Here is a 12,949-nt window from a genome sequence, read left to right on the forward strand (position 1 = left end):
TCCTCCACTCCCTCCTTCCCTCCAGCATACTTTTATTTATTTCTGGGATTTCAAATGGAATTAACTCTCTAAATGGGGTTTTAGTGCTTTCATGCTTCTTGGCTTTGGTTGCACCAGGCTAAGAAACTTTCTTCAGCAGTGGAAAATTGGGCTTTTCATTAACCAACTGCTCCATGTTTGTCCCTTACTTGTGTTTTAGAGAAGGATGAGGCTGCAATTGAGAGTTCTGAGTTCAATGCCACGTCAGTAGCTGATGTGGACAAGCGGGTGAAACGGCGGCTACTTATGGGTAACACTTTTCTTCCACTTCCTTTGATGTGCTCTCAACTTTTGTCTCTTGTGTGTATGGGGGTATGGGGGTGTGTTTCTCGAGTATTTCTGTTTTTAATTTGTTCATCTGTTTGCTGAGGTCACAATTCGTTTTAGAATCCTGATCTTTCATCGAAAAGTTCATTTCCCATTTTCTCTCTCCACCCAAACCCCTCTAATACTGTAGCTTTAATGTTGAAAGACTTTGGTGCAAAGAAGAGAATCTTTGCCACTAACCTTATTTAGTACCTTTTGCAAGTCTGATTTTCACATGTGGCTTTTGTGTTTCTGTGAGTACAAATCGACCCGAGTGGGTCAGCTTCATCGTTTAGCGTTACCCTTTGTAGCAAGTTCCAATGGTATAAAATGCTTGATGTGATGTCATTCTTTTTGTACTTTTGGTTTAAAATATTTATACCCTTGCTTGAAATAATTTTATGTCCTCATGGTTTGGAATTGTTGGAAGTATTTCCCCCTCCCCCATTACGGAGCCCTTGGGCACTTTTCTTTCAAAAATTTTAAAAAAACACACACCATACAGTGGTACCTCCAGTTGCGAACGGGATCCATTCCGGAGTCCCGTTCGCAACATGAAAAGCCCACAACCTGAAGTGCCATATCTGCGCATGTGCGCAGCGTGATCTGGTGCTTCTGCATGTGTGTGAAGCGTGATTTAGTGCTACTGCACATGCACGAGTGGCGAAACCCGGAAGTAACCCTTTCTGGTACTTCTGGGTCACCGCGGGACGCAACCTGAAAAAACGTAACATGAAGCAGACATAACATAAGGTATGACTGTACATTTAAAAAATAGAAGCAGCATTTTACAGGATTATTGATCATTTGAAATTGATACCTGCGTAGGCAAGTAGCTCTGTGCTACCTGCCAAGGTTGTGTTTCTTCCCGGGTGAAGCTGAATCAAAGGTTATCATGCCTCTCCCTTGGCCAATCTCACATGGATGGAAACAGTGGTCCAGGGTAGGATGAATGTGTTGCTGGCCTTCCGTTTCTTTGCTCCAGAACACATAATATTGGAAATGAACAGTTTTGCTATAATTTAAACCCATTGTGTTGCTATTTAATGAGGTGATTGGTTAATGAACACCCTCAAGAATTGATCGTTACTTATTCAATTTGTATTCTGCCGCTCAGTCAGAAGGCTCTCAATTGATGATTGCTCCTGCGATTCGTTGTATAAATAAAAAGGGATATTCCTATTTGTTTGATGAAAGTGTGAATTGTGTGTACAATCCATATGTCGTTTCTTCTATCAACTTGCCTTTTCTAGGTTTAGCAAGAGGCTCACCACACGCTTGCTTCTGTCAAACATGTATTTGCAACTGAATTTGGATTGTTGATTGCAGCCACAGATTCTTTTGCGGGGGACCCCCCCCCCCCTTGAAGTCTTTCAACACTGTGTTGCTGATTTTAGTTACACATTTTCTGAAGAGCTCAATCAAAAATTGTATTGAGCATTTCATTACTTTACTTGTAGAGTCATAGAATTTGAAGCAAGTGAGGGTGTCACAAAATTATTATTTTTTTGTACCTTCATCTTACAAACATCAAGCATTTTGCCAGTTGAAAGAAAAAGCCTCCTTTCCGTTGTTTGGCAGCCACTGAATGGCCTTTCTGAATATTCTTTGTGATACAGAGAAATAGTTGCAAGTAAATTGCATGATTGCAAAATATTTTCCCCCATTCTTTTTAGAGCCAATGTACACACACTTTGCACAGAGTGAGACGGTAGAATTCTGAACTGTACCAGAATTCTATCACCTCATAATACATCGATTTCCTAACTATGGGCCGCAGTTGCAATACAAATGTTTGATTGCAAGTCCAGCAACCTAAATACTTATCATCTGTCTGAAAGGTAGGCTGGTCTTTAGTTATGTGAAATATTTGATAAAACAGGTGTTTCCCCCTGTCCTAGTAGGATCATGCCCCTATTATTACTATTATTATTGCAAATTAAGCCTCTTACTGACATGATAAAATCCACTGGTTCTTTATACATAGATGTTTCATTTTAATAAGGATGAGGAATTTGTAGGAAGGCATACAGATGAAGAAATATTTATGTCTATTCATCATTCAAGGTGGGAGTTCAGCTGGCTACAAGTTTAGATGGGTAGGAATGCATAGCATATATCATCTTCAGAGGCGGGGGCTAGTGGCTTCAGTTTTTTAAGTTCTCAGAGCAAAAATTTAAATTTAATTATTGCTGAGGAATTGCAAAGAGGCAACAGTGGAGAGGATATGAAGTTTGTTCTAGACACTCATGTTTATTTATTTATTACACTTATATACCACTTTTGTCTTCTAAGGATCCCAAGGTGGTATACAGAGTTCTCCTCTTCCCTGTTTGATCCTCACAACAAATAGATATGACAGTTGACTTTTACAGTGTAATCCTATGAATGTTTATTTAAAAGTCCCGTTGCATTTAATGTAATTCGTGCAACCTTATGATGAACTCAGATCGAAACGTCGCTTTATTAAAATGATAAATAAATAAGGCTAAGAAACAGATTCCAAAGCTTAACGCCTTATCAGCATATCCCGCAATTATGTAACTTTTGCACATGGATTGACAATAAAAACTGCTGCGGATTTTGAATACCGGTATATTCCAGAAGGCAACCATTTTTAAAGGGACTTTAGAACTCTGTCCAAATAACAAGTTGTCTCCTGAGCCCCATAATGCTTTGAAATAAATGGCACAGTTGAGACACACAATAATAATGAATAATGCAATCCATAAAAATGTACGAATCAGGTCAGTAGCTCATTTAGCTCAGCATCTTGTTCTCACAGTGGCTAACCAGGTGCGCCTCTGTAGGTCACCTGTGTGCTGTGTGAACCGCTTTATCTGAATCTTCCCCACATTCAGCTTCCCTGGACATCCACAACTATCCATTTTCACTGGATGTTCACTTTCACTGGACGTCCATCTTGATTTTCTCAGTCTGCTTTCTCCACACTGTGCATAATTGGATACACTTCTTACTCGCATCTTCTCTAAATCAAAAGCCTTTACAGTAGAGGTTTTCTACAGCTGCAGCTACTGAAGTAGTCAGCCCAAAGAAACCTTAACAATCCTCCTTTTTCAGAAGACTCTTTCTTATTATTTCAGGGACAGATGACCAGTTTATGACGAGGTAAATCTGGGGGCTTGCCAGCTTCTAAAAATGTGTGTAAGAGTGTATCAGTACAGGTGACCAGGAATGACTGTCGCCTTTTGTGGTTTTCATTACTCCAGTCCTGGCCATGGAGAAAACCCTTCCTTCATTGTACTTGCCATATTGCTTTATCACTACTCCCTGATCCTTCATTAGGGAAGTAGATGGCAAATATATTCTCAAAGTCCTAGAGCATTATTCATACTGATGGTGTCATTTCAAAGAGGTCAGTACAATGTTTTCCCCATATTTAGTTTTGTTCTTTTTCTCTTAAAAAGAATATCAAATTGATTTTAAACTGACAAAGTCCTCTGCTGCAGGGTCCCCTTAAACCTGCAAAGCAATCTGTTGTGTGTAGTGTCACACTTTAGAATTTCCCTTGTGACAGAATTCACACAGAAATGTAACTTCAGGGATGTAACTACAGATTATTGTTTTAAAATCAAAACAAAAAGTTGAGTACTTACATTAATAAACTTATATTCATATTTTACAGTAACTCACAAAGTAGCAAATATGTACATCTTTTGAAATACATGAACTCTTGGAATAAAAATCTTATGTTTTATTTAAATCTAAAGCCATGGTGGGAAAGGAAGGAGGACAATCGGATGTGAGATACCCATGTAGCGGAACACAGAGGCAGCTTAAGGTCCAGAATAGTTTACTACTGTAGAAGATAAGGCTTCAGTAAACAGTTCCAGACATTGATATATACATACAACTTGTAGGCTTTGCAGATACAGATACAGATATATACAAGTACAAAGTATTTCTTGCTCCAGCAATTCAAGACTTCAGCTTACTTCTCAGAATTGGCCCCAACACTTGAAAGGCCCTGAGCTGATATGCATTAATCACTTATATAGTTGGCACTGTGTCATTTTCATAGCAACTGGCTTGGCTGACCATGCACCTGCTGGCTTATCTCCTACACGGAGTGATTTACAATCATGGAGGAAACTAACCCCTTTCTCCGTGTCCAGTTACGCCAACACTGACATGTCTACCACACAATGACATTTGACACAGGTAGATAAAATTCAAAGGAAGAATCAGGAGCACAGGAGTGTGTTCCCAATTCTTCCTTTCTCCCTTTACAGGTGCAGTTTAAAGTCAGGCCACAATTTCCATGTCAAGGTAACAGAAAAAGGTACCAAATTATCCTACCAGAAGATGGAAAGGGAGAATTGCAAGCGCACTTGGGTGAAATAGGGAGGCGTGGTAGGCCTCATTAGGCATGAGGGCCGGGGGTCCCCAGTGATGCCCTAAGTTAACATAACTACCCAAAGCAGCAACACACCCTTGCCCCTGACCCCAGCTAGCGGTGAAGGGCAAGGATCCAAAAGGCATGTTGTTTAGTGCCAGCTCACAAGCACCTTGTCAGCATCACCAGGCTGTGAAAACTGAAACAGATCCCACAAAACACAGCTTGGTGGGGCTTTAGAAACCTCCCTTGGGACTGTATCAGTCATGGCATCTAGCTTGCTACGAAGGTGAGGGCTTTTGTTCTCAAAGTGCCCAATAAGCAACTCACAAAGGGTCCCTGAGGTGTCCTAGGCTCCATCGACCAATACAGGTGTTAGCACAGTAGGAACAATTATGTGCTCTAGCCAATGTTCAGTCATCTTCACTGTGGGACTTCTACTACCTGTGCTGTAGCTGTCACCTGGCCAGTTTCATCACATATACCTCCCCATTATACCTGGGAGTGATCCAGTGTCAGAGAGGGTGCTCAGGAGTGATAATTTATCCCACCCTCCTTCTTCCAGTTCCATAGGGAGATGAGGGCCTCAGCATCCACCAGTTCTAGCCACCGGAAATTCTCCAGGGTATTCAGCAATCCATTGGAATCCATAAATCTATGGTCATCCTAATTTGCCCCCTACTACTATGGGAGAAGTTGGTACTGCTAGCCCAGGAAGTGTTCTGATCATGACAATGGAGTCACAGAAACCTCCTTATTTCCAGACTATCAGCTGGGGCAAAAAACAAATTGAGGCTATGACCTGCACTTTGGGTTGGCCTGGTGGCCACTTGAGACAGCTCCATGGTTGTCACAGAGGCCATAAAAACCTGAGCCAGACCAAACACAGCAGCTTCAGTGTGGACATCAAAAGCTCCCAGGACAATAATTCAGAGACCACCTCTACCAGCTCAGTCAACAAGGTGGTCGATAGACCAGTAGCACTTCCAGTCTTTCTCTTTAGCCTGACACCAGACACAGGCCCTCAGATGATGAGGTCTCCTGATGAGCAGAATAGAAGATCTGAGGACTATGCACAGTGGCTTCTAAAACTTGGGTCCCAACTGTTGTTGAACTACAACTCCCATCATCCCTAGCTAGCAGAACCAGTGGACAGGAATGATGGGAACTGTAGTCCAATAGCAGCTGGGGACACATCTTGGAGAAACACTGGACTATGTCAACACACAGTCAACCTTCCAGTCTTTGCATATTCTGCCCTGAGTACATAGGCAAGCAAGGCTGGGTAAGATTCACTCCTCCCAGCTTACCCACCCAGGTACTGGTGGTAAACACTAGGTCAGCTCCTTCATCCACTATCAAGTTGTGGATGAGCAAGATATTATTATGACCCAACTTGGCTTTCACTAACAGATCAGTCAAACTGGATGGTGTTACGGTTGTAGAGCAACCAGGAGCTTGATCTGCAGGGTGAAAAAGAAGAGGGAACCATGTACAAGCATCTCTTATTATGGAATTCTCTCCCCCCAGGGCTATACCTACCTCAACCCATGATTCCTGGGATAGAAGAGGCACCCCCATTTCTTCCCAACCCCACACTTTCCAGACACATAGCAAAGATACAAATTCATTATCACACAGCCATCTATGAAGTACCAATATGTCTTCTACTAATGATAAGCCAAACCATGGGTTAGTTCCTGCTAGGAATAGAGGATCAAAGTGCCTATGATTTTTCTTCCTCTGTACCAGCATACACACATTCACATTCAAACCATAGTTCAGCTTAACGGTGGTTTAAAGTGGTGTGTGAACGAGGCCAGTGGCTGATACCTTTACATCGCTCTGAATATTGAAGGAGGATTGCAACTCCTTTCAAATATTCATCCCTTAATTCTAAATGTGTGGAGATGGGGTGAAATAGTCAAACTTAGCATTTGTATGCTTCTTCAGAGCATTCAAAAGATTGTACAGTTTGAACGTTAGCAAAGGGAGAGGTGAGAGAGAGGTGGGGGAGGAAAGGTTGAGCAGTGGCAACAGCAGAATAAAATGCACTGATGCATGTAACATGTTGCTACTTGAGCCTGGAGTTAGAAATGTGGGAGAGACATTTCAAAACTAATAATATTGGTGATTCATTTCACTCCAGTTAAAGGTAAAGGTAAAGGTACCCCTGCCCGTACGGGCCAGTCTTGACAGACTCTGGGGTTGTGCGCCCATCTCACTTAAGAGGCCAGGGGCCAGCGCTGTCCGGAGACACTTCCGGGTCACGTGGCCAGCGTGACATCGCTGCTCTGGCGAGCCAGAGCCGCACACGGAAACGCCATTTACCTTCCCGCTGGTAAGCGGTCCCTATTTATCTACTTGCACCCGGAGGTGCTTTCGAACTGCTAGGTTGGCAGGCGCTGGGACCGAGCAGCGGGAGCGCACCCCGCCGCAGGGATTCGAACCGCCGACCTTTCGATCGGCAAGCCCTAGGCGCTGAGGCTTTAACCCACAGCGCCACCTGCGTCCCTATTTCACTCCAGTTAGGCAATAACTAAAGGTTCAAGGAAGGGGTTAGTTTTGAGGAGAGATTTGAAGAAAATGAGAGAGGACAAAAAGTACAGATTCTTCCCTACTTGCCTTTTGAATTTAATGATGATAAGGGGGAAGCTCAAGTATCTTGAGTCCGATGCTCCTGCTTTAGCCATTATAAAATGACAGCATTCTATGATAAATGTGAATTTTCTTCCAAATTAAATAGGGCCTCATTGTTAAAAGTTAAAATGTGTTGCTTGAGCTTAACATGTAGTTTGCCCACAAATATTGATGGTGCCAGACTTCAAGAATGATAAAACAAGAAATTTTGGCAGCTTCATTGCTGTATGAACCTTTTGCCCAGTTTTGCTGGATGCTTTGTGGTTTTGCTCCATTATTGGTTCATGTCTGGTTTCAAACTGCCAAAGCAAGCATTTGGGAGACTGCTTTTCACTGGTTTCTGAAAACCATAAAATCACCTCAAATTCTCATGATTGTTAGATCAAAACCACAGAAGATGGATCCAGAATGGCCACATTCAGCGTTTTCAGGCCATGCACATTTGGAAGACATTTCAGTTGGCTACTTCTGCAAAACTGAGATCTGGCTATAGCTTTCTCTCAGCCTTGAGACTTCCCATAACAAACATAAGAAGAGTCCTCCTGGATCAAGGTCAATGGCCCATGTACTCCAGCCTCCTCTTCTCCCAGACGGGGAGCTCACAAGCAGGACCTCTGATTCATAGGAACTGGTATTCAGAAGCAAACTGCCTCCTGCAGCCGTTGTACCTCGTAGCCACTGACGGCCTCATGAGTTTGTCTAATCTTTTAAAGCCATTCTAGTTGATAGCCGTTTCGATCTGTTGTAGAAGCAAATTCCATAGTTTAACTAGGCACTGCGGAAATGAGTATTTTCTTCTGCCTGTCCTCATTCAGCTTTGTTAGATGATTCTGGGTTCTGGTGTTATGTGTGTGTGTGTGTGTGTGTGTGTGTGTGAGAGAGAGAGAGAGAGAGAGAGAGAGAGAGAGAGAACACTTTCTCCACACCATGTGATAGAGGTACACATCTTATGCACCTCTATCATGGACCCCCTTTTTATCTAAAGTAAAAAGACCCCAAAGTTGTAAGCCCTCGTTATAGAGGAATTGCTCCACCCTCTTAATCATTCTGCTTGTGCTTTTCTAAACCCTTTCCAACTCTACAATGCCCTTTTGGAGGTTCAGTCTGCAGAACTCCTACTGTTCTCACATCATAGATTGGTACAATGGCATGATGAAATTGGCAGTTCTATTTTCAATCCCATTCTTAATGATCCCTGACATAATTTGCCTTTTTTGCATTCTCTCATATATATATATATATATGAGAGAATGCAAAAAAGGCAAATTATGTCAGGGATCATTTTTATTGGTTTTTTCACATATCATTTCCAACAATCATTTAACATAACTTCTTACCTTATACAATATTTTAGTCTTCTGTCAACAACCTCTGAAGATTTTCCGTTCTTTATCACTTGTTCTGCATTTCTTAATTTCTCTATTACTTTTAATTATCATTAACTAATAATGATATGATTAATAATACCATTAATTAATTATCATTAACTAATAATTCTTTTCATAGTCTTTCTTGCAATATTTCAAGTAGTTCTCCTTACAGTACTTCTTGCAGTTCATTACAATTGCTTTTCAAATAGTTCAAATATTTACTCCAATCTTCTAAGAATCTCTGGTCCCACGGGTTTCGAATCCTTCCTGTTAATTTATCTAATTCTGCATAGTCCATTAATTTCATCTGCCATTCTTCTTTTGTCAGTAATTCTTCTTTCTTCCAGTTTTGTGCCAATAATATTCTTGCTGCCGTCATTGCATTTAAAAACGACTTACATTCCTGTCTATTAATATCATCCCGTACAATGCCAAGTAAAAATGCTTCTAGTTTTTTAATAAATGTATATTTCAATATCTTTTTCATCTCATTATATAGCTAAGTTAGCACCTTCATGACGCTATCAGCTCTCACTAGCATGTATGGGGAATTAAAGAGTTTTGGGGCCCAGGTGTGCATAACTTTACACTTGCTTACATTGAATTTAATTTGCCGTTTTACTGCCTCTTCTCTCAGTTTGGACCGATTCTTTTGGCCTGCCTCATAATCCCTTTTTGCTTTAACCACCCTGAACAATTCAGTACCATCAGTGAACTTGGCTACCTCACTGTTCACCCTTCACTCTAGATCCTGGGTTGCCAGTGCTGTGCTCTTCCGATGCGATAGGACTACAACTCCCATCTGTCCCTACCAGCATGGACAATGGTCAAGGGTTGTGGGAGTTGTGTTGGCTACACCAACATTTATCATTAATGAACAATTTGTGTGTGGAACTCAGCCGCTCATCATTGTTGATCTTTTTATTATTTTTGTAAACCGCTTTGGGTGTTAATTTTCTTTACAGAGTCAAGCGCTGTATAAATTTTACAAAATGAAAATAAATATATATACTGTATAGATTTATAAACGTATGCTTTTCCCACAAATAGCCTTCACCAAGGGGCTTACAGAATAGAATAGCCAAACGAGTATAGGCCAGTCGTGTCTGACTCTGGGGTTGCGCGCCCATCTCGCTTAAGAGACTGGGGGCCAGCGCTGTCCGCAGACACTTCTGGGTCACGTGGCCAGCGTGACAAGCTGCATCTGGCGAGCCAGCGCAGCACACAGAACGCTGTTTACCTTCCCGCTGGTAAGCGGTCCCTATTTATCTACTTGCACCCGAGGGTGCTTTCGAACTGCTAGGTTGGCAGGCGCTGGGACTGAGCGACGGGAGCGCACCCCGCTGCGGGGATTCAAACCGCCGACCTCTCAATCGGCAAGTCCTAGGCACTGAGGCTTTAACCCACAGCGCCACCCGCGTCCCTATTTTCCCACAAATAGCCTTCACCAAGGGGCTTACAGAATAGAATAGCCAAACGAGTATAGAACCTTATAGAACAATACTGCAAAGCCTCATGAAAACAATTTGAAATACAAAGCACAGTTGCAGTACATTAAGCAACATTAAAAACCCTCAGTAAAGACCAGCAAAGATAAAATGCAAAACAATCACACTTTCAAAACTCCAGAAGAGCATCAGCAATTAAAAGCAGATTGAAATAGATAAATATTTAAAGGCCACGTGAAAGCGACTAAAGAGGTGCCCAAAATCACACCCTGGGGGAGAGGGGAGTTCTACAAAGTAGCTACAAGATTACTACTATTTTCTCATTTTGTATCTAGATCCCAAATTAAAACCTGGATTTCAAATGCTTCTAATGGTATGGAAGTCTTTGGATTAGGAGCAGCTTGCACCACGGCTGCATACCCACCACCCTGGCATCTAAGTGCAGCAGACCAACCACACATTGCAGTTTGCAAGGCTTTCAACAACTCTTGCTTTGTAGAGTCCGGCAAAGGCAGCAAGAGTTTCCCACACTTCATATTTCCCCTTCCCCGCCCCCCCCCCCCGCCCCACTCACCCGCTCAGCTTTATTCCCTTTCCCATGCTTTCTTTTCAAGTCAAGGCTTATTGGTACATTTATTGACCCTCAACTGCGGACAGTATCTCTGATTTCTTCCCATATTGTCGGCATTTATTAAAGGCATAAATCCCTCTGCTTTAACAGAAGAGGGACATTTGGTGAAATTGTTAAAATAAGAGGCGCTTCCTAGAGCCCCTTCTCTTTCTTTCTTAATCAGAATTACTTTTACGTATACACTAGCTGTTACTCTTCAGGTCTACTTATATATTCTGCTAGGGGAGCAGAGGAATATTATTGCATCTACTCAATTTCGCTGGCTGTCACCCAGCAACCTGTAACATCACTGCTTAAGTCATGTTTGACTGATACCGATGAATTGTCGTAAAAGGCTTTTCATAAACCATAGGTAATCTATGAGTGTGAGATTTACTGCTGGTTGCAGTTCTATGCCAAATCCATAGCTTTTTGTGTTTTTTAATAATGTAGTCATTTGACATTTCTAATCATTCTGTAATGTTAAACTGCTGGTACTCCCAATAAATTGCTTTAGGTAGAAACTTTTTTTAATTCCCTGATTTTTGTATACCTGGTTTTTCTTAGAATTCATCCAGGATTATGTTTGCAATCTATTATAGCTGCTCATGGAAGACGTCCCAGGAAATTTTATTGCATATTCACACATCAGAATTAAATATCAAAATAGACTTATTTGCAAGGGTAAGGAAGACCTACTGAATAAACCCTTTTAGTGTTAAAGTTAAACCCTTTTAGTGGCCCACTGATTAAGAACATGTTCAACACCCTCTCATTGAAATTCTTGGAGCTTAAAGCAATGCTTAAACTTTGACTAGATCTGCTTTCTCAAGATAATAAAGAGTAGGTTGGTGTCCATATTTCAGCCACGCAGGCAAAAGCAAAAGGCGTCCCGTTCTCTTTTAAGATTAGTGAATTCTCTACATGCACATCCTGGTTCTATATTTTTACACTTTTGAGCTCTTGCATGGGTACTAAATCTGCTAAATCTGGGATTTTTTGGTGGGGGCGTGGCGGTAACTTATACTCATGTCAGAAGTATGGCAAAGAGGTTCAGTTTTGTATAAAATCAATCTTAAGTCCATGTGCAAATTAATGAACCGAGCCCTATGTGATTCTTTGTGATAAAGCAGTTGGCTGGGAACAGGCCTTCTCAAAGAGCTGCACCTTTAAAGAGGAATTCTAGGGTTTCTCTCCCCGCCCCTCTTTCCAAAGAGTCGATACTCATGCTGTTGAAACGCTATTTAATTTCATGGGCTTGCATGGGGTCTTACTGTTCAAGAAAAACAAGCTCCAAACCTTGTTATATACTTCTCTGTATTGCCCTATACTACTTCTTGTTATATCCTAACCTGGATTGTCTGATCAGATACCTGCCAAATAGGTATCTTTATCTCAGGGTCATGGATTCGAGTTCCACGTTTGGCAAAAGGTTTCTGCATTGCAAGGGGTTAGACGTAGATGACCATCGGGATCCCTTCCAACTCGGCAGTTCAATGAAACACACTGAGTTTGAGCCATATGAATGTCATAACCATTTCAATTCTGTCTAAATACAATGGAATGGAATGGAATATACAAAGGACAAGAGGGCAACACTGATCTGGAACCCCCATGTGGGGGGTTGGCAGGGGAACATGTTGGATGGGGAAAGCGTTAATAACCTCTACTGCTGATCTCTACATTTCTCCTCCAGATTGCCTCTGCTGAAGCTGCTTCACCGTAGAAGTGATTGTTAGAGTTTTATGTAATATGTTAGGTCATAACGTAGTTCAAGTCTAACGCATCTTGCAGATAAGGCAAATAATCCAAGGATCTTTTATAAACATGAGTGAGCTGCTAAGAATGGCTTTATGGAAAGCCTTGGGATGATGACCTGCAATCAGTCACCTTCCAGATTGAAATTTCCTCTGCCACACATGGCAGACACGTAGAAATACCTTCCACTGAAGGTAGCATTCAACTATGCTTCACTCAGAGCAACTTATTGCAATGAATGGACATGCAGTAACTTAGCCATGTTTATTCATTTCAATGGTGTACTCTGAGTAAAACTCAGTCTCAAAATTGCTAGCAGTGTATTGGCATTTATGGCTCTTGTACGGTCGGAAGTAAACATGATACCGCATCCTTTGCTAATATCTTCTTGTAGCATTCAGATTCCTATAGCAAAATGTGT

The 12,949-nt window shown here is 41.7% G+C and overlaps 1 protein-coding gene across 3 annotated transcripts in view; it reads left to right on the forward strand.

The window, feature by feature from the left end:
* Positions 1 to 12,949, forward strand: part of SCUBE1 (signal peptide, CUB domain and EGF like domain containing 1) — a 193,620-nt gene that overhangs the window by 105,195 nt on the left and 75,476 nt on the right. For 2 of the 3 annotated variants that reach the window (XM_079975127.1, XM_079975128.1), the window contains exon 7: positions 200 to 289. The exons of the other annotated variant lie outside the window; for it this stretch is intronic. In XM_079975127.1, coding sequence (XP_079831253.1) covers positions 200 to 289 — 90 coding nt within the window. The remainder of the gene's footprint in view (positions 1 to 199; positions 290 to 12,949) is intronic. 3 annotated transcript variants of the gene reach the window in all.

The sequence above is a fragment of the Podarcis cretensis genome (genome assembly GCF_951804945.1).
Source record: "Podarcis cretensis genome assembly, chromosome: 5".
Classification (NCBI taxonomy): domain Eukaryota; kingdom Metazoa; phylum Chordata; class Lepidosauria; order Squamata; family Lacertidae; genus Podarcis; species Podarcis cretensis.